General features: G+C 50.2%; 1 protein-coding gene across 2 annotated transcripts in view; it reads left to right on the top strand.

Moving 5' to 3' along the window:
* Window positions 1-26,455, top strand: part of UPF1 (UPF1 RNA helicase and ATPase) — a 30,247-nt gene that overhangs the window by 3,001 nt on the left and 791 nt on the right. Inside the window, exons 2-23 of one of the 2 annotated variants that reach the window (XM_072947332.1) lie at window positions 8,892-9,034; window positions 10,653-10,742; window positions 13,077-13,244; window positions 13,670-13,850; window positions 14,972-15,133; window positions 15,762-15,846; window positions 16,027-16,125; window positions 16,685-16,793; window positions 16,942-17,101; window positions 17,204-17,322; window positions 17,791-17,955; window positions 18,038-18,152; window positions 18,724-18,867; window positions 19,287-19,500; window positions 22,268-22,385; window positions 22,771-22,927; window positions 23,150-23,292; window positions 23,554-23,728; window positions 24,204-24,285; window positions 25,447-25,608; window positions 25,743-25,960; window positions 26,314-26,436. In XM_072947332.1, coding sequence (XP_072803433.1) covers window positions 8,892-9,034; window positions 10,653-10,742; window positions 13,077-13,244; window positions 13,670-13,850; window positions 14,972-15,133; window positions 15,762-15,846; window positions 16,027-16,125; window positions 16,685-16,793; window positions 16,942-17,101; window positions 17,204-17,322; window positions 17,791-17,955; window positions 18,038-18,152; window positions 18,724-18,867; window positions 19,287-19,500; window positions 22,268-22,385; window positions 22,771-22,927; window positions 23,150-23,292; window positions 23,554-23,728; window positions 24,204-24,285; window positions 25,447-25,608; window positions 25,743-25,960; window positions 26,314-26,433 — 3,129 coding nt within the window. In that variant the 3' untranslated portion in view covers window positions 26,434-26,436. Of the gene's footprint in view, window positions 1-8,891; window positions 9,035-10,652; window positions 10,743-13,076; window positions 13,245-13,669; window positions 13,851-14,971; window positions 15,134-15,761; window positions 15,880-16,026; window positions 16,126-16,684; window positions 16,794-16,941; window positions 17,102-17,203; window positions 17,323-17,790; window positions 17,956-18,037; window positions 18,153-18,723; window positions 18,868-19,286; window positions 19,501-22,267; window positions 22,386-22,770; window positions 22,928-23,149; window positions 23,293-23,553; window positions 23,729-24,203; window positions 24,286-25,446; window positions 25,609-25,742; window positions 25,961-26,313; window positions 26,437-26,455 lie in introns of both variants that reach the window. The other variant, XM_072947331.1, reaches the window with a different exon arrangement.

Genomic DNA, 26,455 nt, shown 5'->3' with positions numbered 1-26,455 from the left:
TTGTTTCCGCTTTTAGTTGTTACGGAAAATAGCTGCTGTGAACATCTGTTTACAAGTTTCTGTGTGGGTGTAAGTCTTAGGTGAAATTGCTGTGTCGTGTGGTAACAACTGCGTATACCTTTTCAGGGGCTTCTAGACTGTTTTCCAGTGTGTGGCCACTTTTTTTTTTTTTTGTCACTACTTTTGATATCAGTCTTGACTGTCAGTTTTGCACAGTTAGTTTTACCTGAAAGTTTGTTTAGGGTAACACGAGTGTCTTAGTCAGGGCCAGAGAATGGCAGGCGGTGACTCCTGCTGAGCTCTGAGTTGGTTCAAATAACACTTGTTTTCTTGTTTATGAAATGAAACTGATATTTATCAAAATTTTTGAGTTCCTGGGGTGAAAAGCACTGACATGGCCCTGCCAGGTGTCCTTAAGATAAACGAACAATTTTGAGTATTTGACCCTTTCCTAGGCCCTCTCCCCTCTCCTGAAAGGGTGGGGAAAGGTAATTTCAGAAGTTCTTTGCATAATAGCTGGTGTTACAAACCTTCTGGTCTGCCTAGTTGGAATATTTCCTCGATTGTTGCTACTACCGTGTTTCCTCCAAGCATTTGAATTATGGTAAAAATCTTAAGAGTTGGGAACACTAACAAAGAAAAAAGGAACAAAGCATTGAAAACAGAACAACATGGATGCATCTCATAATAATTACACTGAGTGAATAAGCAGTCAAGAAAAAAAGCATATACTGTGTGATTCTGTTCATACAAAACTCTAGATAGAAAGTGCTAGGTAACCTGTAGTGATGGAAAGCAGATCAATGGTTACGTGGAGGGGAGGGAAGAAGGGAGGGGTGACAAAAGCACGAGGAGACTGGGGGTGGTGGATGTGTTCATTATCTTGATTGATGATTCACGGGTGTTTACATACATTGACGTGTGTCAATTTATAGAATTACAAAGAGTTGTTACCTAATCTTCAAAACCTTTCTGCCTTCAGAATTCACAGAAGGCTGTCCTGACATATCTTTTGACTATCCAGGTAAATAGATCATCTGCTTCCTGGCCCTTAGCTTATGATGAGGTGAGGTCCATATAGTACCAGGGTTCCTAAAAGTGGTGAGTTTAAAATTTGAATGGGCCTTTGTCCCTTTGCTTTTGTGGACACTCGGTTGGTACAGCTGTGATACTATGCCTGGAAAAAATCAGAGATAAGATGCTGCTAACCTCGCAGGAGCTCTGGCAGGTGTTCAGCTAGCACTTTTCTTATTGGCTTTCTGGGGTTTGGTTCCAAATGGTTAAGACTCTACTAGTGATTAGGAGAAAGGGAGGGCTTACACATCAGTTAGTGCTGGATAAGTGAAGTAACTTCTATTTACCCAATTAATTTTTCTACCCAGGCTTGACATGATTGGGGAGAAAGGTTAACACTAATACAATACCATTATTAATGGAAAAACAAAGTTCTTTTATCAATGCAGTGCCCACAACTAAAAAAAAGACATCTTTCTAAGAACTTTGCTAAGGTGCACTCATACACCAGAGTCCCTTTGTTTTTAAGTGTTCAGTTCAGTGTAGAATTTACCAGGCTTTGCAACCATCACGATAGTCACTCACTGTCTGATTTCTCTTTCGTGCCACCTTTCCTTTCCTCTTCCATTTTTGCTCCTGCTTATCTTAATAGTCTCTCGTTAAAGCTCTAAGGTAGGGAAATCGGGTGACCATGTGCTTAGCTACTCCCAGTCACACACTGGGGAGATGTGCAGCCCGATGTGCTGGGTTCTGTGTTGAGGTTCAGAGGCCGGAACTGAGGCCTGGCCACACGGTTCTTGGGGTGAGCCTGGGAGCCCTCATGTGTCTGTTCATGTTTACTTTTGTCTCCTCCCTGCAGGCTCTCAGGCCGATCTCTTCGGCCCAGTCCTCCACTCCTGCCTTCGGTACTTCTACTTCCCTGTCTTGCTCTGCTTGGGAAGGGCTGTGGGCAGCAACTCCGACTGAGAGTCAAACTGTGTCCTTTGCCAACTGCAGCTGCTTTGTTAGAAATGGCTGGTGCTGCCCAGTCTGCAGTTGTCCTAGGGACGGTAAGGGCCCAGAAGAGGGAGCAATCTGCCTTGCAGAGGAAAAGCCTTTGTGAGTGGTGGTCCTTGAGTTGTTCAGTTTCAGAAAGGTGCACCTGTGGGGTGGAGGGGTAGGCACAGAGCTTGGCATGGAGGGCGAGTGCAGGCAAGGGCTGGTGTCCATGCCGAGGGGCTAGGGCTGGATTCTGGAGCCTTGTGTCACTGCTGAGGGGTGTGATCTTACTTGAGAGGAAGGGCCCTTAGATCATAGGGAGACCTGGCAGAGTGTGTCTGAGGCTAGCCGGGGAGCTTGAGCAGAGTGTGCTGGGTGTGTGTGTGTGTGTGAGAGAGAGAGAGAGAGACAGACAGACGGAGAGACAGAGAGCGCATGCGAGAGCTACCACAGTACTAGGTGGCCAGAGTGGCCACTCCCTGGGCACATGCTCGTCAGTGCACTGGATGCCCCATTGCCCCTGAGTCCATATAACTTGCCTAAAACAAACATGAGTTCCCGTCAGCTGGTGCTGGTCAGCAGACCATTTGGAAATGCTGTCCTGAGAGTGGGGCAAGAGGCCTTGCAGGAGGGAGAGGCCCCACCAGAGTGCCTTGCACAGGGCCCAGAGGGACAGATTGTGGGCACTGGCTCTCAACTGAGGGGCAGTTGTGGTTGTTAGCATGGCAGGGATGGTCTTTCAGTGGTATAGGACAGTACAGCTCACAGAGAAGGGCCAAGGGGCCAAGATGCCCACTGTACTCTGGACACAGAGCAGAGTGTGGCCTGGAAGGTGCAGGGGTAGGGGGAGGTGGGCAGTGAGTGGGGCTGGGTATCCAGTGTTCCCTTTTCCAAGTCTTTCCTCTTGTCGGGGAGGCTTTCAACACTTCTTACAGAAAGAGCTCTTCCTGAGGGCAGACTCCTGCTTCCTCTGATAAACAGCAGGGATGCCAGGTCCTGGGATCTCATGGCTGGCAAAGGGTCCTTGTGCCTTTCTATGTGTGTTGGTCCAGTAGCAGCGTTTGAACTAGACAACCAAGCTCAGCTTCTCAGGATTCCCGCAGACTGTTGCCAGGGTGGCTTCTAGACATACAGTTGATTTAGGCTGTCTATGGGTAACCCTTTGTCATGACTGAGGATATACCTTCCTATCTTCTTCAACTCCTTGCATAGCTCAGCTGCCAGGGATGACAGGGAACCTGGATAGGTGGCTCTTGTCATCCTGAGGTGGGAAGAGGCATTAGATCAGAGCTGTGCTTGTCTTCCATCACTTCTTTCAGTGTGTGGCTCTGCAAAGCTAATATGGATTCCAGGCAGCCACTTTGTCCACTTGTAATATTATGTAAAGATGTTTTTTATGAATTCTCTCATGTATAAGTAGATAAAGCAAACCCTGCTATCCGTCTGCTTGATTTAATGGTTGTGAAGATTTTCCTCTCCCTCTTTTTTCGTTTTCTTCACTGAAGTGTTTTAAAGCAAATCCAGCTCGTCATTTTGCTCTTCTGAGGTTGAGCCATATGAATTACTGATACTCAACCATTTTGACCTACAGCACTTAGCACATATTTCCAAAAACATGGAAGAAGCATCTTTCCTTTAGAGCCATACTGTTGGCAAATGAACAGCACCAACAATAGTTTTCCAGAATCACCTAATAAGTGGAGCTTCCCTTTTTCCACAATCAGATTATTTACTTGGTCTGGACCCCTTTGAGGTCTAGTGTTAATTTTATTGTTATGTTTCTGGCCCCACTCTCCTGGGTAGCCCCTCTTTCTCCTCCTTTTCGTCCAGTCCAAGATCCAGTCCAGGTCATTGTCCTGTGAGGTGTCCTGGCTTCTCCTTGCAGGTGTTGGTGGATTTTGTCTCAACCCTTGGCTTCTTTGAGGGTGGCTGATCCCAGAGATAGGCAGGCAGGGGCAGCGCAAGGTGAGCTGGAGACACCCCAGACAGATCGAGGTTATTCTTGAGCATTGAGGTGAATTGCAGGGGTGGACTCAGCACGTGACCAGAACAAGGGTCCACTGAAAAGGGCGAAGAGAATGGGGCTCCTTTAATCCAGAACCCAAGGGCTGCTATGTTGGGTGGGACAATGTGAAGCCCCCTTCATTGTAGGTCAAAAATTGTCAGATCTCAACCGTTTGTTGCGGTTAAAACTAATGGATTAAAGAATGCTGAGAGGCATCACGAATAATGTGTGATCTTTAACTGGATCTTGGATTTTAAAAACTATAAAGGACATTATTAGGACACTGGGGAAATGTGCCTGTGTGTATTAGACAGCAATATTATATCAGTACTGTTCCTGGGTGTGATGCTTGTATTGTGGTTATGCGGAAAAAGCCCTTGTCCTGGGGCCTGTGATCCTGAAATGGATCAGAAACATAAAAGTATGTGAGCACGTGATGCTTGTGTGCATGTGTGTGCAGAGCGGGACAGGGAAAGAGTAAGTGTGACGAAATGTGAATGGTGGCCGATCCAAGTGATGGGGGTGTGGATCATTCATTCTCTGTAGTATTGAAACTTTTTCAAAAGTTGAGGGAGACCAGATCTTCTGTTAGCCTTTTCCTGATGCAGGGCTCAGAGGTCCTGTAGCTCTTTCTCTCTCCTTTAGGCCACCAAGGGAAAAGCAGTTTCCCACTTTCACTTTTTCATTTAAACCTTGGAATGAAAGAATAAGTGATGAGTCATTTTACATCTCAACCTTTATGTTTTAGATGAGAAGATGTATTCATTTAGCCAACACCTTGAGAGCCTCCTGGAATATGGGCTCACTTTTAGGTGCTGAGGTCATAGCAGGGGCAGGACAGGCACAGTTGGCCCCACTGGGGCCCCTCAGATGGGGTCAGGGGAGGCATCCCTAGGAGGCACCCCGTGGACTGAGACTGAAGGACCAGGAACTGTCTGTGCAGAAGCCAAGGGGACAGTGAATCCAAATGTCTTGGGCCATTGGCAGAGTCAGGGACTGAGGAACAGAAATGTCCATTTCGTGCTGAGTGGTACAACGCTTAGAAGGTTTGGGGTGAAAATTTGTGGTCTAAAATTACCAGCACATTTAGTGGTAGTTTTTGAATTGACATGAACTTTTCCTTTTTGGGAATGAAGTGACCTCTTCTGCTCCAGTGTCATAGTCTGAGTTCTGCAGTGGATCGTAAGACACTCTCTGGGCAGAAAACCCCTGCAAGGCCTTGATCAGCTCAGCAGCTCATAGATGGACTTCAATAATGAGTGTCCAGAGCAGAGGTGGAGAGACTACTGTTTCCTTGACTTTCTAGACCCAGTGACATGGTGCCTGAGGGTGGGCTTGGGGAGCCCAGGGGTGCAGGGAGGCCTTTCCCCTCTTGAGCCAAGCAGGACCCAGGGATCCTGGCTGGAGGTGATGGATTGACAACCTCAGTCCTATGTCAGCCAAGGACCCTCCCTTCCCTTCTTCCGTCTTGTCGCCTGGTTTGGATTGTGGGCCTTTTCTGTGCTGGGTACTCTTCAGTGCTTTAACTCATTTAATTATAGTTTTCTAAGGTCAAGTGTATTTTTGAAGTGAATGTTTATCTTGAAACTTTCCAGAGAGTAGGAGAAACTAACAACCCAGCTCTAGAGGTCTGTTGTGGTCAGGTCACAGCTGGGAAGGAGCAGGCCCCGATGAGGGTTGGGCATGTGCGTGTGTATGTATCTATGCACACACACTTGTGAGGAGGGACACACCCACGCTTCCTAGCCACACAGCTGGAGGGCCTCTGGGAATCTGAACTCCTCTCTCTGGCCTCCCTGGCTTCAGTGGGGGTGAGGGAGAGTCCATCTGACCTCGTGTCAATGTTTATTGTCTCTCAAGAGTTCCTAGAGCAGACTTACATTTCCTGCTCCTTATTAAGCTTGAAGGGCTAAGTGTGGTGCAGAGAAAGGGTTGCCACGGCTGGTCAGGCTCTGTTAAGAGCCTCACACATTCCCGATGTGCCCTCTGCTGATTCACTCCTGCCTCTGAGGGGAGGTGAAGTGTGGGATCTGAGGCCCGGGTAAAGCAGGAGTGGGTAGAGTGAGAGTGGCTGGTGGCACACAGGTTTCTGTATTACTCCACATACTAATTTTGATGTTTCAGGAAAGTAAAGATTTACATATCACTAAGGATATTTCTTTATATGTAAAAGCTTATGCAACCTGATGAGACATTTTAGGAGTTCTTCTAGATTCGGAGTTGGCAAGCATTTTCTTAAAGTGTTAGATAGTAAATGTTCTAGACTTTGTGGGACAAGAAGCAAATACCTATTATTAGGTATTGAATCTAACCATTTAAAAATGTGAATACCCTTCTGAGCCCGAGATTGTGGCTTATACCCTCTCAGCCCTCTCCTGTAGCGAGAATATGTGGCTCCTACACTGCCATGAAGTAAAATTCAGGTACCGTAATCTGCCCACATACTTGCAGAAAACCAACACTTATGTGCCTAGGCTGTCACACTGAGAGATGTGCTAGCCCTTGTCAGTAGCCTCATCCCAGCACTGCCGATGTGTGTGTCAGAAGTGTTTGTTGCCAAATGGAGAGGTGACTTTTTGAAATGGTAATCTGCTATCAGAATTTCAAACAAAGCACAGCAAAAAATTTCAACAACCTGATTAAAAATGGGCAAAGCACTTGAATAGACCTTTCTCCAAAAAAGATATATGAATGGCCAGCAAGTACAGGAAAAAAAACTCAGCATCATTATAATCTAGAAAATACAAATTAAAATCACAGTAAGATACTGCTTCTCCCTCATTAGGATGACTGCTATCAGAAACAAGCAAACAGAAAAATAACAAGTGTTGGCAAGGATGTGGAGAAATTAGGACCCTGTGTCCTACTGCTGACAATGTAAAATGGTGTAGCTGCTGTGGAAAACAGTGTGGCAATTCCTTCAAAAGTTAAACATAGCCTGCATGATCCAGCAACTCCACTACTAGGTATATGTACCCCCAAAGAATTGGAAACTGGGGCTTGAAGAGATATTTGTACTCCATGTTCATAGCAACATCATTCACAGCAGCCAAAAAAGGTGGAAGTAACCCAGGTGTCCATTGACAGATGAATGGATAAACAAATTGTTGTGTGTTCATACAATGAAATATTATTTAGCCTTGAAAAGGAAGGAAATTCTACACTTAAGACATGGATGAACCTTGAGCACGTTATGCTAAGTGAAATAAGTCAGTCACAAAAGGACAAATCAACTGTATGATTCCACTTATATTAAGTCCCTGGAATAGTCAAATTCAGAGAGACAGAAAGTAGAATGCAGGTTGCCAGGGGCTAAGGGAGGGGGAATGGACAGTTTCAGTTTGGGAAGATGAGGCAATTCTGGAGAAGGTTGGTGGTTGTGGTCCACAACCATCTGAATGTACTTAATGCCAAAGAACTACTTCATCTGTAAGTGGTTAAGATGGTACATTTTATGTTATGTGTATTTTTGTACAATTTTTTAAAAAGATCAGGGAATCACAAAAAGGTACTTGTATAATGTTAATAACACTACCTTCATTATGTTAAATTCCAAAAGTTGATTTTGACTTTACCTTTTTGAAAGAGAAAGTCCTCCCCCCCTCCAAACAAAGCTCTTGAGTTTACTCTGGTTGTTGCTTTCTGAAAAAAAGAAAGTATGTTCAAGTGGTGGCAGACACTGTGAAATGGGTCTCTGATCTGGCTGAGACCATTACAGAGACAGGTGTTCTGTCATGAGTTCTTGGCTTCCTTAACAACCTACATGCACCTTCGAAGTTTCTGGAATGCCCCCCCTCAGCCCCTCAGGAGACCCATTGTCCTTAAGCTTATATTAGTGACTGGAGAGATGGACGGGGACTGGCCTGAGCTGGCCCCACGTGGTGCGGGTGTGGGTTTTGGTGCCCTGGGTCTGCGTGGCAGGGGCTCTGCAAGGGAGCCAGACCAGTGTCTGTTCCCATCTTATAGCTCAGAGGAACCTGGCGCCTGGCCTGGGGCTCCTGTCACTCCTTCCTGTCCTTTCCTCCATCGCGGATGCTTCTACTGCTTGACCCTGCCTCGTGTGGGTTGTGGCCTGTGAGTGGGGGCAATGATGGGAACTGTTGGCTGCCATCTGAGGTGGCAGTTCCTGGGGGAGGCGGGGGGAGCACTAGGAGTACCTGTTCCACTCAGATGAGCGGAGTCTGTGTGTCTGTGAATGGATGTGTGAGCTCAGAAGTGCCAGTGAAATTCACCACTAAGTTATTTAAACTTCCCTATTTGTATGTTTTTGCTGTTAAAAAGTATAAAAGATAGTATGTTTAGTAAGATTATATCCTGGGTTTGGAAAGTGATCCCAACATTCAGTTTCTAATTGATAATTTTAGAAGGGCTGCCTTCCTGAGAGGGGAACTGACAGTGAAGGGAGCCTGTGGGATAATGAGAACTGCATTCCCACATCTGCAGGGGTCCAACTTTTACTTCTGGTGCTTAGGCTTTGTGGGGACACTTCACTGTGGTGGGATTCCAGGCCCTCTGGTCTGATGTTGTGCAGCTGTCCCCCAGGAAGAGAGGGGACCGTAACTAGTTTGTAAGAAGTCATCTTGTGGCCCTCTGTTCGGAGCATTTTCCTCAGCGTCCTGGTTGTGGTTGTGTCTCCATGGCCAGACAGCGTTGGGCCTGGATGTGGAGGCAGGGTGGATGACCTCCGCCATCCATGCTGATTTTGGCCAGGTAGGTTTGATAGGGAAGAGAGAAGTGAAAAGTCAAATTAGAAGAAGCTGAATTGACTCAGAGTGGAGAGCAGTGGTATTTCACTAGAGAGTTGTCGTGGCTGCTCCTGTGGGGAGAAGCCATGTGCCCCAGCTGAGGCCCAGAGGTTGCAGCCTTTCTTGGTGATGCTGCCATTTTGCCCTAGGTCGGTGGGCCTGAGGGCATCCTGCAGAACGGGGCTGTGGATGACAGCGTGGCCAAGACCAGCCAGTTGTTGGCTGAGTTGAACTTCGAAGAAGATGAGGAAGATACCTATTACACGAAGGACCTCCCCGTACATGCCTGCAGGTGAGCGCCTTTGGCGAAGGGGAGGACTCGCCTCCCAGAGCATCCACAGTCCATGTGCATTCGCTGACTTTGCAGAGGCCTGTCTAAGACCATGGACTGTGACACTTGGGTACTGTCCTTGGGAGTAAGAAGGTTGTTCAGGCCCATGTATACACAGAAGTCCCTGTTACTGGGCAGGAGAGTAAGATCAGCACCCTCTGTCACCTCTGATTCTCCCAGCAGGAGGGGAAAAGATTCCCCTTCTCCGCCTTCTTCGGGCCCTGGGGTTGTTCCCCAGTACCTGCCCCACTCGCTCATCAGAAAGAATTCATCACATCGGATGATCATTTGGGTCTAGAGGGTAAATAGAGCAGCTAAGATTTCTCTTACAAAGAGATTACTGTAGGATTCTTTAAAATATCTGCCTCCCTGATGCGTTCGAGATTCCTGAAAAATTGGAAGCGAATGGTCAGTGGATAGACCTGCATATTGACCAAATTTGGAATTCTCATCTAGAGGAGGACCTATCCCTTATGTTTGGACGTATTCTTGCTTTTTTGTTACACGTACACAAGGAAATTGAGACCAAAAGAGGTGAAATGATCTTGCTCAGAGCACCCCGCCAGGCAGGGCAGTAGGCCTGGGCCTCTGCTCAGCTTTGCCCGCCCCTCAGGCACACTGCCCCCTCTGAAGTCTGCACCCAGCATGGGACAGGGCGCCGCTCGCTCTTTATTTGGTAGGCCGACTTTTTAACTTTTATGTTGACTCTTTATTTATTCTCACTTACAAACATTTTTTACGTATCACTAGTGTTCCCATTATATGTGAAGGTGCCCATGAAGTGGTCCTAGTGACACTGCAGGTGATTAAAGTCTGCACACCCGCTCGCCCTCCTGCTGTCCCTGTGTACTGGAGTGGGGAGAGTCCCCCTGGTGTGAGGTGTTGCCGGGAAGGTTCTTGGCCAAAGCACGTTCTAGTTTGAAACTGAGTCTTGGCTTCATCCACGTACAGAACTGTGGAGAGCCAATGTTTTTGTTTTTGGTGTGTCGATTTTCAGAAAAGGGAGGCCAGGGGGTCTCTCCTGATGTGCTCCTTGCGAGAAGAGCTCAGTTGCACCCCCGGACCCTCCACTGCTGCGATGGCTGAGTGTTCCCAGGAGCATGACGCCCTCTGCTGGAGCGTGGGAGGTGCTGTGAACAGAGCATGGTCTCAGCTCTGTTTATCTTCCGTGTGCCCAGAGCTAGAGATGCTGATTTCCTGCTTATAAGTCACAGTTCCTGAAACTTGAGGCCAAGGGGAGTGACTAGGTCACCTTGGGGGTGTTAGGCCTCCATTGTTGGGCTCACCTGGCCCCTTGCACAGCTCTCACCCTGCCCCCCACCACCTGGAAGGGGCTTTGCTGCCATCTGGGATGTCTTGAGGAGTCTCCACAGCACCCCTAACCCCTTCCCTGTGTTCACAGAGGTCAAGAAACCTCTGCAGTTAACTGATTGGATTTTGTTAGTGGGATCATTGGGTTTGAGTATGTGTTTAATGAAAAACTTAAAAATGTTGTAAGAGGAAAGAATTTTACATCCTGCCAAATTAAAACCAGAGAGCAATCTTCCAGCCTTAACTGTTGATGTTTTGACTTTTTTAGTTACTGCGGAATACACGATCCTGCCTGCGTGGTTTACTGTAATACCAGCAAGAAGTGGTTCTGTAATGGACGTGGAAATACTTCTGGCAGGTAGATAATCAAACCGCGCATGTGTCTTTAATCAGTGCTGTGCTCAGATTTGTGTGTAAATTATGGAAATGTTGAAGCAAAGCACAATATAAAATCACGCTAACAAACCTGGTTTTTTCCCTCCTCTGTGACTGGTTTAACTTGAAACAGATGGTGGTGTGTGAATGCCTTAATGTATTTACCCTTGATTTATTCTCTGTGGTTCTTTTTATTATGCAAGTAGGGTTGGCTTAATTCTCGTTCCCAGTTTTTATTTATATTTTTCTGCAAGATGAGCTCCTGGCACGCCCGTTCATCTTCATTATTGGGTGCCTGGGGAGGATGTTCCCAGGACAGTAATGGGCATCCATGGGACCTGCTTCCTGAGGAGGCTCCCTCTGGCCTTAGCTCATCGGAGCAGTCCTGGGGCTAATATGGGCCAGATCCTGAATCATCAGATTAAATTAAGTTCACTTGACCGTCGGCTCTGGGCTTCCCTTCCTGCTGTTGATCAGCAGCAGCTGTGACGAGGTCCCTTGTTTTGTGTTTGGGGTGAGACCAGCATTGTGCGGGTGCTTGGATTCTAGGGGAGAGTCCGTTTGAGCTAGAGTGGTGGGACTCCTCAGCCCCCACTGCTGGCGCAGGTCTGGTCCTGGCGGCTCCTGCGGGGTTGCTGGGATATGCAGCAACTCCATTGCCATGAGAAACAGAGCAGTCTCTGTGGGACAGGGCTCCAGGTCGTCAGCAAGAAAGCAGCATCTTCCTCTGAGGTTCACGTTTTGGAGAAATAAAGCAACAAAATTCTGTAGGCAAGTTTATTTGTACAGAGCCCACGCCCTTCCTGAGCCTTCTGCAGCCATGAACCAGGGCTCACCATCTTGTGCAGCCTAAGGACACAGAGTGGTCAGATCTCGTGTCAACTTGGAGTTAGTGATGTGAATTATGGGGTTCTGAGTGAGGCAAGAAAGGGGTCTGGTGTTTTTTAGAGATTTGAAAGGAAAAGCATTTCAGGGTAAGCAGAAGAGACCAGTATCCCATTTTCTGAATGTTCTGGATAATTTAAGTGTTACTGTGTGCATTAGTTCCTCTCCTGCAGGAAAGGCAGTTAAATAAAACTTGTCTTAGCTGGCACCCCCAGCTTCCGGTCAGCAGAGCCAAGATCAGGGAAGTGAGCAGAGGGCCTCTAAGGGAAAACAGACTCAACCAGCATTGTGTGTTCTGTGCAAGGTCAGATTGGGAAGGTGATGGGACAGCCACTTGCCTTCAGGAAGGTTTCAGTGTCATGGGGTGAAGTGGGCGTAGAAAAGACAAGAGGAAATCACTGCTTCCGGTAAAATGCCCAGTGGCGGCAGCTCCACAGGGGGTTGGGGAGACTTTGGGGTTACCAAGAGTGCTGATGATTGGTTAGATAATCTGACAGTGTTTGTGGGGCCGAGAGGGTTAGGATGTTGTCATCTGAGCCCAAGCTTATAACATGAGGGGGTTCCCAAGGTGATGCGAGGCTGGTAGCCGGGAAGGCTGGAGGCCCAGCAGGCATGCTCAGTGTCTGACAAACCCACAGCAAAGCTGCAGATAGCGGGGGTGGCGGGGAGAGCCCGAGGCAGAGCTGCACACCACCTATGGGCCCTGAGTGAGGCTGGTGTAGCAGAGTGGGGAATTCAGCAGCTGGGGGATTCAGTAAGACCCTGGAGTAGGCGAATTGTGTCCTGAAAATGAGAAGGATGATAGAGCCCTGGCCATGCGCAGTAACGAAAGAGCTGAGACAGTGGGGCTTTCAGATGGTTCAGAGCTGGCCCTGTGCTTCCAGAGAGTAGCCCTGAGCCCCCTTACTCAGTATTTTTGACTGTCCTCATGTTTCTGATACATTTAGTTATCAAGTTTCCTGGCCTGCAGCAAATGAGGAGGGTCATTGCTCCTGGAGGCAGGCGCAGGGGCCACGAGAAGTGACTTTGAAAGGAGCAGCAGAGAAACTACAGCGAGCAAAGAGGAGCAGTGAACAGGGGAGCCTCTCGCCTCTCCAGGACAGCAATCTTGGCCCCAGTGATAGATTCAGTTAGGCCCGATAAGTTGGATTTAAGAGAGCAGGAACTGGGTGGGGGGTGGGGGGAGGCAGGAACTATGTGAAATGTGTTAGGAAAGTTTTCCTTAAAAATAGTTCAAGTCGGATTGATTTTTGCACACAATGGGGAGCCAGTACAGGGGCGGGCTGGTCCCCTGGGATGCCAGATGGATGAGGTGTGACTGCTCTTGCTAATGGACCGTGACCGGTACCGGAACTTTTAACAGGGCTCAAAAATTGAAAGTGGTGAAAAGCCAAACTTTGAGTGTTAACTATTTATCATTTCCTGGTTTCAGCCACATTGTAAATCACCTCGTGAGGGCAAAATGCAAAGAGGTGACTCTGCACAAGGATGGGCCCTTGGGGGAGACGGTTCTGGAGTGTTACAATTGCGGCTGCCGCAACGTCTTCCTCCTTGGCTTCATCCCTGCCAAGGCTGACTCGGTGGTGGTGCTGCTGTGCAGGTGAGGGTGGGGCCTCGATTTCCTAGGGGACTGCCTTTCCGAAAAGACAGCCACTCTATGGCTCTGACTCCCTGGAGCTCTAAGATACTTTAAAATAGTGTCTGCCGGCTGGCGAGGTGTAAGGAGGTTCGGTAGGGTGGGGTAGGGGTGGGATTGAGGCTTGTTAGATAGCTAGGAATGTCGAACTCTTTTGGGATGTGTTCTGGTTAAATCAAAAAATCATTCTGTGAAAGCAAAGTCTGTTCTGAGTTTTAAGAGTTCACAGCTCAGGCGCATGGGGAGATGCAATTTATTGCTAACAATTTAAAGGTAATGTGATCGTATAATAAATTGTAGGGAATGCCACTCTGAGGTGAAAGGGAATCAGTCTTTCAGGGCAGAGGTCATCCTCACCTGGGTGCTCCCCGCCCTTGGGCCTTCTGTAGGCAGCCCTGTGCCAGTCAGAGCAGCCTCAAGGACATCAACTGGGACAGCTCACAGTGGCAGCCCCTGATCCAGGACCGTTGCTTCCTGTCCTGGCTGGTCAAGATTCCTTCTGAGCAGGAGCAGCTGCGGGCCCGGCAGATCACCGCGCAGCAGATCAACAAGCTGGAGGAGCTCTGGAAGGTGAGGCCCGCTGGGAATGCAGATCCACCTCAGCACCGAGTTTCCAGGAAGGAGAATGGAACTGGGGTAGTGTCTTCAGAAACAGGAGATTCTGAAAGGAGCTAGAGTGAGACTCTGTAGCCTCCAACTGGAGTGACCCCTTGCTAGGAGTGTGGGCACCACAGTCACCTCCTCTAGGTACCATCTTAGAGAGGAAAGCTCTGGCTGTTGGAATTTTTCTCTTCTTGCTAAAGGCAAAAGGTGGGTGGTGGGAAGGAGGAGGATGGGACCCAGCTGTGGGTGGACATGTCAAGGGGAGCCAGACCTGAGTAGGCAGACAGGACTGCAAGTGCACAGGCCTCATCAGGGCTGTAACATGTCAGAGCCAAGGAGGCACCAGGCTGGGGGCGAGCGTTCAGTGGGAATGAGGTCAGGATCTCAAAAGGTTAGTTGCGGGACCCAGAGCAGCCAGACAAGTGAAAGGAAGAGGGGCTGTCAGGTCAGGTAGTGGGATTCCTGCCCTGCCCGCAGATCATTTCTTTAGAGAAGCCCTTCTCTGGTTCCTGCAGTTTAGACTTTTTGATAAAGTTTTAATAACTAGATTAGAAATTTTAATTAGGCACCCATGTAATTAGAAATCTGAAATGTGAATTTATTTTCACTTCAAGTCAAAATATTTTTCAAGTATTGTCTAGCAAAGAACCTTTCTGCCTCAACTTTCAGGTTGCCACGATTGTTTTACCATTTCAGTTTGTATCCAAACAGCCCACATACTGTTTTGTTCCTGCCAAGGAAGAGTGTCACTCTGTTGGTGCAGCATAGGGCCAGGAGGACCCTGTGCTGGGGGTCTGTTCACCTGCCAGAGAAACCAGTGGTTTTTCTGGCAGCCAGGAAGAGGTGTTCTTTCTCCCAGTTCGGGGGCTAGGTCTTCGTTGGAGGATGCAGCCATCTGATGGTATAGGCATATCAGGCTGCCGCAGTGTCCACCTCTGTGTGCCACATGGACTTCCTGATACGGGCGCCACCGACTACTGGGTGCCCTTCTCTCCATGAGCCCAACATCAGCTCATCCTGAGAAGTGATGGGTGTGCCCAATAGAGGTGAAAAGAGGAAAGAACATGGTGCTGATTCTTGTCCTCTAGGAAAATCCGTCTGCCACCTTGGAGGACCTGGAGAAGCCAGGAGTGGATGAGGAGCCACAGCATGTCCTCCTGCGGTACGAGGATGCTTACCAGTACCAGAACATATTCGGCCCTCTGGTCAAGCTGGAGGCCGACTACGATAAGAAACTAAAGGAGTCCCAGGTGATGTGGTGTGTGCAGGAGGGTCTGGTCATTTTAACCAAGCATCTCTTCTGAGCCCTGGGGAGGGCAGTTTTCTCTGCAGATGCTGATGTGGGCTGAGGCACAGCCCCCGAGAGACGGAACCGTGGATGGAGGACAGGCGAGGGAGCATTCTGTGGGCAGATGCCCCATCACTCAGAGCCAGACACCCGTCTAGGTGTTTTCTGATTTTAAATTCAACAAAAATTCCTCACAGTCAGGTTCGTAGGCTTTACCTGCAGCCACAAGAGTCAGACCCTAGGAGCCCACAGCTGCTGAGAACACTGCTTGTGCCCGTCCCGCAGAGACCATGCACAGGAAGCAGGAGTGCTGAGGCTCACGGTCTGCGTCCTCAGCCATCAGCTTCCTTTTCTCCGTCCGCAGCCCACAGAGAAGCTGCCTCCAAGAACAGACATCGTGTGGGGGTCTCCTGGTCGTCTTGTGCAGGTTTAGGGGTCCTAATGACTTCTCTCCCGGATATGCCCTTGGTATTTCAGGCTGTTGGGTGCCGCTCACTGTAGGGCATACGCTTGTGGAAACCCAGACACGAGGAGTCCAGGCCCATGTCTGTGTTGCAGGCTAACAGGGCTCTTATTTTTTATGTGCTCAGACTCAAGATAACATCACGGTCAGGTGGGACCTGGGCCTTAACAAGAAGAGAATCGCCTACTTCACTTTGCCCAAGACTGACTCTGGTAATGAGGATTTAGTCATAATTTGGTTAAGAGGTGATTTTAAGTTTTAAAATATTTGTGACCATAAGTAGCATAAAATTCCTAGTTTCACCCTTGTAAAGTATCCCTTAATTTAAACTCTTTATGGTGGCGCTTGTGGCGCATGTTGAAAACACTAACTTTCTTACTCTTCCCTGTAAGACATGCGGCTCATGCAGGGGGACGAGATATGCCTGCGGTACAAAGGGGACCTGGCGCCCCTGTGGAAAGGGATCGGCCACGTTATCAAGGTCCCTGATAGTATCCTTTGTGTAAAGAAGGGCTGGCACAGGCACCCTCTGCCCACGTCTCTGATGAGCTTGCCCTGAGCATAGGAGACCTGTGTGGGGGTCGGCACAGGGAGCCATCTTGAAGCCTCAGGTGCAGGGAAGGGTGTTGGGTATGGCCACGGCTGCAAGGGCCTTTTTTTGAGTCATGTTTGTTTCCAATCATTGAGCCCTTTCTTCAGTTGTACTCTGAGGTTGCACTGTTTGTATAAAACTGATGAAAGAGCTGGCTAGGCAGAAGCCAGGGTGCTTCGAGTTCTGTGCCTGCGGGCTCTGCAGATGCTCACGGTTGGGATCTGACACCTGGGCCCTGGGCTTGGCTGCTCCATGCTGGCACTGGATGCTGCCCCAGGCTCACAGGGAGGACACTGCTGGCTGCAGTGGTCCCGGACAGTGGGCTGAATCTGTCAGTGAGATTGGGCCTCACTGGCTGCGTTTTCTGTTTGGTGTAGAGGAGGGTCTGCCTCCTCAGTATCCGAATGCGGGCTCCTCAGAAAGGCTTCTGACAAGGGTGAAACTTAACTCAGTGGCAGATTATGGTGATGAGATTGCCATTGAGCTTCGAAGCAGTGTGGGCGCGCCCGTGGAGGTGACTCATAACTTCCAAGTGGATTTTGTGTGGAAGTCAACCTCATTCGACAGGTATGTCGCCTCCTTCCCCGCCTCTACTTCCCTGCAACTGCTTCTCAGTCACCTGCTTTGGTGTGGCTCCTGCCTCCAGCATCCCCGGGCTTCTCCCCGTCACAGAGGGGCAGGTCTGCACGCCACTGACCTGGCCCTTTCCTGACAGGATGCAGAGTGCATTGAAAACCTTTGCTGTGGACGAGACCTCCGTGTCGGGCTACATCTACCATAAGCTGCTCGGCCACGAGGTGGAGGATGTGATCATCAAGTGCCAGCTGCCCAAGCGCTTCACGGCACAGGGGCTTCCTGACCTCAACCACTCTCAGGTTCTCACCTGTCCCGGGGGCAGGGGGTCCTGGACTGCAGAGCCTGCCGGGTGAGCAGCCCTCCGCCATGCCTGCACCCCTAACGGCCACTTGTGTCTGAAGGTTTATGCCGTCAAGACTGTGCTACAGAGACCATTGAGCCTGATCCAGGGACCACCGGGCACAGGAAAGACAGTGACCTCAGCCACCATCGTCTACCACCTGGCTCGGCAAGGCAATGGGTAGGGCTCTGCATGGCCCAAGGCAGTGAGGGGGAGGCCAGTCTTCCAGGAGGGCTCAGGGCCCCGGGTGCCTGGCATGCTGCATTTCACCGTTTGCATAAGATCTGGCCCTTGTGGTTGCTTTGAACAAGCAAGCCTGCCATTCTTGTAAAGGCCGCACTGGGTAGATTCATCCTGGGTTGTATTGTCCTATGTGCATCTCGGAGCTTTGAAAGTCTTCATGGTGTGGGCAGGAGGTGAGGATGTCGGACTCAGTTGTTAATGGGGCGTTGCACAAGTAGAGTAAAGATGAGGTGGGGATAGGAAGCTCCAGGCCGTCTGGGTTTTAGCTCCTTCAGTATCGTGTCATTCCTGGCTTTAGTCTTAGATCTCGAGCTGGCTCCACTTCCTGTGATTCAGAGCAACAGTCTTAGCTAATTAGGATTTTCTCGGGCGAGCTCTGAGACCTTGGCTCACCTTGTGTTGAAGGCCTGTGCTCGTCTGTGCTCCAAGCAACATAGCTGTGGATCAGCTGACTGAGAAGATCCACCAGACCGGGCTGAAAGTCGTGCGGCTCTGTGCAAAGAGCCGCGAGGCTATTGACTCCCCGGTGTCCTTCCTGGCCCTGCACAACCAGATCAGAAACATGGACAGGTGCGTGTTGGGTAACTGACCTCAGGTGAGGTGCGTCTCCTCCGCCCAGGCCCTGGCGGCTCACACGCCCCTGTGTTTCCAGCATGCCAGAGCTCCAGAAGCTGCAGCAGCTGAAGGATGAGACTGGGGAGCTGTCGTCCGCGGACGAGAAGCGGTACCGGGCCCTGAAGCGCACTGCTGAGAGGGAGCTGCTCATGGTAAGCTCTGCCCCCGACCCTGCTGTCCTGGAACTGGCCTGGGCCTCAGGGCTTCGTTAGGACTGGAGGACCTGTTTGGATATATTCTTTTGCATTTGAGGAGAAAACTCTGATAACCTCCTTCTAATGCTCTTCCTGAGATCACACAGAGACATCTTGCCTGAAACACATGATTTTTAGGCTTCCACTCCCTGCCAGCCTCCCTTCTGCTGGGATCTTGGGAACCTGGTCTGCACACCCTGGGGGTTGGGGGGGGTGATGGATTGCTGTCTCCTGCTTTTTTGTGAGAAACCAACCAAAAACGATCTCAGCCTGATTGTCGGTTTCCCTTGCTCAGCACTGCCCCTCAGAGGCTGTCTCGAGGCACAGAGCCCTTTCTTAGGCGTGAAGCCCAACCATTTAGGACCTCAAAAGTTAGTGTCATCACAGCCTGGATAGTAGATGTTGTCAGGGAAGGACCACTTGTTTTCATAGTTGTTGCAGAGGGCCTGGACCAGAATGGTGTCTGTGTCCTGTCCTGCCTGCCCTTTGGGGTCTAGTGCCCTGATGCCTGGCACACTTTCTTTTCCAGAACGCTGATGTCATCTGTTGCACGTGCGTGGGTGCGGGGGACCCGAGGCTTGCCAAGATGCAGTTCCGCTCCATTTTAATCGATGAAAGCACCCAGGCCACCGAGCCAGAGTGCATGGTCCCCGTGGTCCTTGGAGCCAAGCAGGTGGGCTGCAGCACATCCATTGTAGTCTTGTTTGAAAATTGGTGTACGTTGTTTTTTGTTCCAATTCTGCATAATTCTTAGTGCTGAAGTTTTGTTTTTGTTGTTTGTTTTGTTTTCATGTCCTGTGGTGCTGTCTGATGCCCTGACAGAGCACAGAGGGGTGCACAGCAGCCCCTTTGGTGGGGGGTGGGTCCCTGAAGGGTGGACTAGGCACAGAGCTTCTGTGTGGGCTCTGAGTGCAAGTTTGTGTGTTTCATGTATGTGGTGGGTGGTTTTCCCATCCCAAGTCAGTATCTTGCCACTTGAACTCTCACAGCCAGGTGTTTATATGGACCCTGGGCCTCTTGGTCCCCTTTGAGTGGACCTCTAGGTTGTTTCATGCTTGAGCTTCTTACTTGTGTGTGGTGCTCTCACCACAGCTGATCCTTGTGGGTGACCACTGCCAGCTGGGCCCCGTGGTGATGTGCAAGAAGGCGGCCAAGGCCGGGCTGTCCCAGTCACTCTTCGAGCGCCTGGTGGTGCTGGGCATCCGTCCCATCCGCCTCCAGGTCCAGTATCGGATGCACCCTGCGCTCAGTGCCTTCCCATCCAACATCTTCTACGAGGGCTCTCTTCAGAACGGTGTCACTGCAGGTAATGCTCGGCTCAGAGCAAGGGGCATAAGTGACAGCTTGTATGCAAGGGGTGCCTCAGAGGCACAGTGGTCCATGGGACAGAACATTCTCAGGGTTGTGGGCAAGGGGGGAGTCCATGTCCTCGTGAAATTCAGAGTCACTACATGAGAATCCCCACCATTGGGTCCCCAAATACAGCATATAGACGAGGGGGTGGCAGAGCTGACCGCCCCTCCCACTCCTTCCTCAGAGGTTCTCAAAGTTTGGGCTCTGAGGGTCTCAGAGACCTCTGCACAACTGAGGCCAAACTGCTTTCATAGAAACACCGGGGCATCGTGTGCCCTTTGGCTGTGCTGACGCTTGCTAATGGCTCAGAAGCCTCAGCACAAGTCAGTGGTACAAGCAGACCGCTGTGTGTCGTCGTTACCACCACACGCCTGTGACGGGCAGTGTCCTGGATCCAGAAGCGAAGACAACTCAGTTTACTAATCCTTGAGTGCATGTTGCTGTGATTCTGTGTGTGATGGGAGAGGAAGTTCTCCTAAGACACTTGGCAGGTGTGAGGTTCTTGAAGGAAGGACTCACAGACACACTGTAGTTATGCAGCCTGGGATATTCAGCAGAAATTTTCCTAAAAATGATCAAAGTAAGCCTGTGGCTTCAAGGAAAACAACTGACAGGATTCATCACCAGTGCTAAAATCTGAGGATTAAAGTAAATACTAGAATTTTGGAAAACCCACGTTCCCTAGTATGAGCTGACCAAGTCTTCCCGATGCTGAGTGGCTTTTCTGTTGGGATCCTTGATGGTGACAGATGTCAGGTGCGTCAGCCTTTGGAAGCTCCTCCTGACTGGATGAGCAGGCACTTCCTATTTCAAGGGCCAGCAAGAGTGCTGCCAAGTCACTCAGGGTCAGAATTCATGTGAGCACAGGGCAGAGTAGAGAGGCCATTATCACTGACTACAGGGTAACCTCCTGTCCATCTTTCCTGTAGAATCAGGGGCAGAATTCCGCAGTAGTGAAAAAGCTCACAAAACAGGCTTCCCTTTTCCAACCACACACATCTGTGAGGCCTGACCATCCTTACATACTGCCAGGGCTCATGGGAGCCTGGGAACAGTATAGTGAAATGAGTTGCAAAAATTCACTAAATATATTTTAGTGAAAAATATAGTTATTTTTTATAAAAAGTGTTTTTAAGTTAATATGTTTACTTTTAAATGAACTTAAAAAAATATTTTAAATTTAAAATACAATAAATACCAGATGTCATCCACAGAGACTGTAACTGTTTGGGCTCCTCAACTTTTCAGAGTGTAAAGGGGTTTTGAGAGCAGTGTTTGAGTACCACAGACTTAGTGTCTCGTTGATGCCAGCAGCCTGCCCTATTGGCCTTGTTTAGCCCACTTTATAGATGCAGTCTTGACACCTACAATGCTGCCAGTCCATTGGGTGATGAGGGTAGAAAAGGCCAGGCCAAGAGGAGCTTGTTTGTGATTCTCTGACACAGTTGACACTTGGGAAAGCCACCACTTAACACTGATTCAGTCCCTCGCCAGCCTTGTTCCACTTACCTCCACGCCGGCGTCTCTGTACAGCAGGGGTTGGTGGTGGTGGTTCACTGCTGTACCATTAGTGCCCAGGACATAGCACCCAATAAGTGTATTTTTAAAACTCTCTATTGAAGTGTAAAGAAGTGCCCGGATTTAAAGTGTTCAGCTTAATGAGTTTTCACTCAGTGAATACGCCTATGTAACAGCACCTGACTCTAAAAGCTCAGCGTGACCAGCTCCCTGAAGTGACCCTTGTCCAGGGCAGTGCTGGCGCTTGCCCAGACCCTCTGACTCAGGGTAGCCGGACATCAGCTGTGGTGGGAGTGTTTACATCACAGGGATTGGCAAGCACTGTAGGTTAGCCCTTGTCCCACCCCCAGCAGGTGGTTAAATGTTTGCCAACAGCCTCTGGGCTAACTGGCCACTGAACTGGCCAGCTGCTGCCCTCACCTGAACAATAGAGGTGGGCTTTGCCTCATTTCCAGCTTGACATAAAAGGATCATACTTCCCTCAGATGTCAGACTTCCTTCATCAATGTTAGGCTATTTTGATGCAAAAATACGAGTTTTCTTAAACTAATCTGTTAATTAGGTACAACTCCAGTCAAGATGTCTCAAAGAGGTGGTGGGATGTATGATTTGACAAGCTGATTTTTTAAATTATAAGGACACGCATAGGATCAAGCACCCAAGATGAACACGAAGAGCCTGATGAAGTACTAGACGTCAGGACTTACTGTAAAGCTGCAGTTGACTCACTGGGCATAGCACCCAGGATAGAGTCCAGAGGCAGACCCACCTGTCTATGAGCCCTGGTTTGTGGGACCGATGGGACAGATTTCAACAGTGTCATCCATAAAAGCCAGTTGTAAGGGCTTATGGGTCCCTTAAGGTACAGCATAAAGCTTCTGGAAGCAAACCTTCATTACACTGGCATAGGCAAAGTTTTCTTAAACAGACTGCAGAAAGTACTACTGGTGAGATCTGTAGCAAGTAAGCCGGCTTTGTTCTAGGCACAGTGCCAAGTGTTCCTAGGAGTTTTGGTCAGAGGACCCACTCGGTGGCCTCCCCAGGGTCCCGCAGACCTGAGTCTCTTGCCTGGAGCCTGCTGTTTCCCCCTCCACTGTGTGCCTGTGCCCAAGGTGGCATGGCCTCCACTCAGCTCAGCCGAGACTGGCTACTCTTTTTTTTTCTCTGATGGAATGCTTTCTTTTTTCCGTCCATAATGACAGCGGATCGTGTGAAGAAGGGCTTTGACTTCCAGTGGCCCCAACCAGATAAACCGATGTTCTTCTACGTGACCCAGGGCCAAGAGGAGATTGCCAGCTCAGGCACCTCCTACCTGAACAGGTAAGCAAGGACTCTTCTACAACGTCTACTGGCCTCAGTGATGGCTTGTCCAATGACCGCCAACCTGTTGGTTTTGTGGTGGTGAAACTTCCTCGCCTTCCTTATCCTCATTCTGTTCAGATCCTTAAACCAACAGCATATTTCCACCTCATCTTTTCAGTATCTATTTTTATGATGAGCAGATCCTTTATAAACCCATGTATGAACCTTTTGCGTCCTTCACGACTCTCTTGACGAAGGATGAGGCAGCCCAACTGTGGGCGCACCAAGTGGGGCCTTCACTGGCTGTGCTGGAGGTGGGCTGCCCCGAGCCTCCACAGCCTCCAGACTCAGGTCTCAGGAGCCCGTGAGTGGAACCTGCGAAGTGAAAGCCTGATTTTCTTAGGACGGAGGCTGCAAATGTGGAGAAGATCACCACGAAGCTGTTGAAGGCAGGTGCCAAGCCAGACCAGATCGGCATCATCACGCCCTACGAGGGCCAGCGCTCCTACCTAGTGCAGTACATGCAGTTCAGCGGCTCCCTGCACACCAAGCTCTACCAGGTGCGCACGCCCAGTCTGGCTGTTGGGTCCTACCAAGGGCGCCGACCTTTGACCACCTTGCAGTGGAGGTGCAGCAAGCAGGTGGCTGGCACCTGGGGGCTCTGCAGACTTCAGGTCCCAGACTTGATGGTGGGATTTAATGGTGCATCTTGACACATTTTGTGCAGGCTGGGAGTCCTTGAAGGAAGCCAGCTGGCTGACCATGACCATTGCCCTTTCCAGGAGGTGGAAATCGCCAGTGTGGATGCGTTCCAGGGGCGTGAGAAGGACTTCATCATCCTCTCGTGTGTGCGGGCGAATGAGCACCAAGGCATTGGATTTTTAAACGACCCCAGGCGGCTTAATGTGGCCCTGACCAGAGCGCGGTATGGAGGGCTGAGTCCTATCATGAGCAGTTACTCACTTGTCCCAGCACTCCTGGTGGGTGCTGACACAGACAGGCCAGGCATCTGGGCAGGAAGGTGGAGGGTGGCCCTCGCAGCTCCTGTGTGGTGAAAGGGGTTCCTAGGCACCCTTACATTGGATTTGGGTTTTGGGTTTGTTTGGTCTTGTCTCAGACCATTTTGTGTCATGTTCTGCTCACCATGTGACGCTAAGCTCAGTGTCTTTTTGCCCACGTTTTGCAGATATGGGGTCATTATTGTGGGCAACCCAAAGGCCCTGTCCAAGCAGCCTCTCTGGAACCACTTGCTGAACTACTACAAGGAGCAGAAGGTGCTCGTGGAGGGGCCCCTGAATAACCTGCGGGAGAGCCTCATGCAGTTCAGCAAGCCCAGGAAGCTGGTCAACACCATCAACCCAGTGAGCACCAGCTGCGGGCAGGGGGACGGGGACTGCTGGGAGCCCCTTTCTCCCCAAGCCATGTTCTTGACACGTGTCAGTGTGTGAACAGGAGCGATGCCTGCTGGCCTGACCCCACAGAGCCCCACGTGCCAGGTTTCCCAAGAGTTCTGAGGCCTTTCTGGTCTTGAGCCTTTTGGGATGCTACATCACAGGTGGCACCTCAGAGTCAGATACAAGCAGGAGATTTTGTAAACCTGAGGTGCCCTGGGGGCTTAGGGAGTGGATGCTGCTCAGCCTGAAGCCCAGAGATAGAAACATTCAGCATCAAAGGCCAGGTCAGGAGGAGCGGGCAAGGCCAAAGCAGATAAGCCAGCAAGCCTCGGGGGTGTCCTTGGTGCAGCCTGGCCATCTCCCAGGCCACCAGTTCTTTGAAAAGTTCTTCCTTGTGTTGACATGATAAATTCCTCACTTAATTTCTCTAAACCCTTTCCAGGGAGCCCGATTCATGACAACAGCCATGTATGATGCCCGGGAGGCGATTATCCCAGGATCAGTCTATGACCGGAGCAGCCAGGGTGAGTCTCTGTGGGGGACCAAGCTGGCCCTTCGGTTGTTGACTGTTCCCATGCCCACAGCTTCCAGTTCGGTTACTCCTAGGGTGGCCTCCCAAGCTTCAGTCCACAGAAACCTGTCTGACAGTGAGAGTTCTTTCTCCACTGCTTTTGTCTGAAATCAGAGAATTGGTCTTTGGCAGTTTCTGAAAACCAGATTTTTTTTTAAGTAATACAGCTCTATGTATAGTAGTTTCTCAGCAAGTACATACTGTAGCTCTGTCTATTTGCCCCTGTGCTTCCACCCAACCCTGCCTGCCCTTTGCTCGCCTTCTCAGTGGAAAGGTCACACCTGCAGCCTTGTTTCAGGTTTCACTGCTTTCCTGAAGCTTTAGCTGGGTCTGTCAGACCTCAGGGTCAGGCGCACGCCCTTTTTTCCTGTGTGAGGTTTCTGTGTGTACTAAGGCTAGTTCCTGCTGCCCGGAACTCTTCCTCTTCCCTGAGCCAATCTATGGACGGTTCCCATTCATCCCCCCAGATCCCTACCTCCTGGGACCCTGAGCCTGTGGGCTCTGTGCCACCTGCCTGAGTTATACATTGGCCTTCAACCTCTCATGTGTTTGTCATCCACTCCTGAGGGCAGGTGCACTCGGCTGCTCCTCTTACACGTTAAATTGGTAGGGCCCCTTTCCCTGCTCCAGTGTTCTCCTGACTGCTGGGCTCAGACTGGGGGTTGTGTTCTTTAATGACAGAGCTCTCATCACACATCCAACGAGTCGCCGAGTAGCTGAGGGTTTCCTGGGTCCATCCTTCATCCCTGAGTCCAGTGTGGGTCTGGTTAGACCTAGGGCCGCCCTGGATCTTTTGCCTTCAGTGAGATCTGCTGGTCTGTCAAGCTTAGACGTTTCCTTGCTTGATGGGGGAGGGGTGGTGGTGGCAGCGGTGGCATGTAATATGAATATAACATTTGCCATAAAAGGGGCTTTTTAAAAAAGATTAGAAATGTAGGGATTTTCAGTTTTTCGGATCCCTGTGGAACAGTGACTCTCAATTCCCTGGGGGAAGAGGTTCAGTGACAGGAAAAGACAGACATTTCAACTGTGGGCAGACCAGCTGATGTGAAGGGCAGGCAACAGAATCATTTGGATGCTGTGTGACCCCTGCCATTCACCTTGTGTCTTGTAGGCCGGCCCTCAAACATGTACTTCCAGACCCATGACCAGATTGGCATGATCAGTGCTGGCCCCAGCCATGTGGCCGCCATGAACATTCCCATCCCCTTTAATCTGGTCATGCCACCCATGCCACCGCCGGGGTATTTTGGACAAGCTAATGGGCCAGCTGCAGGTGAGTACTGAGCAGCATTCTGTGGGGAAGATCAGTTTGGCCTTGGAGTTTATTCACATCCAGGCTCTGAGCAGATGTGCTTGTCTGTGAGACTCAGAACCTCCTTCAAGGAACCCTGGACTGCTGTCTTTCAGGCCGGGGCACCCCGAAAGGCAAGACTGGTCGTGGGGGGCGCCAGAAGAACCGCTTTGGGCTTCCTGGGCCCAGTCAGACGAATCTCCCTAACAGCCAGGCTAGCCAAGATGTTGCGTCACAGCCCTTCTCACAGGGTGCCCTGACCCAGGGCTACATCTCCATGAGCCAGCCCTCCCAGATGAGCCAGCCCGGCCTCTCCCAGCCTGAGCTGTCCCAGGTGAGCCCTCTGGCACTTTAACTGGAGACACCTCACACCCACAGGGAAGTCACATCAGCCCAGGGAGCCCGCCCCACACACAGACACCCCGACACTCACCCCTAAAGACCATAGCAGTGGGACTACAGGTCTAGAACATTCCATGCACAATACTGTCCTGGGTAGCTGGCCAGGGTTACCACTCTCCAATGGCGGGGTAACCAGTGTGGATTTCCTGCCACTTAGGCTTGAGTGTAAATTTCCAGACTGTTCTCTGGGGTTGGTGAGGGGCTGGACACAGCAGATTCCAGAGGCTGGGGGGATGAGTACACGTCCTCCAACGGGGTGCTCATCTCTCCAACCTTGTCTTCCAGGACAGTTACCTTGGAGATGAGTTTAAGTCACAGATTGATGTGGCGCTGTCACAAGACTCCACATACCAGGGAGAGCGGGCGTACCAGCACGGCGGAGTGACGGGGCTGTCCCAGTACTAGAAGGCAAGCCAGCCTCTGGAGG

The sequence above is a fragment of the Vicugna pacos genome, chromosome 22 (assembly GCF_048564905.1).
Source record: "Vicugna pacos chromosome 22, VicPac4, whole genome shotgun sequence".
In the NCBI taxonomy this organism is placed as follows: Eukaryota; Metazoa; Chordata; class Mammalia; order Artiodactyla; family Camelidae; genus Vicugna; species Vicugna pacos.
The sequence above is the reverse complement of the archived record's forward strand: the minus strand, read 5'-3'. Positions and strand labels throughout refer to the sequence as shown.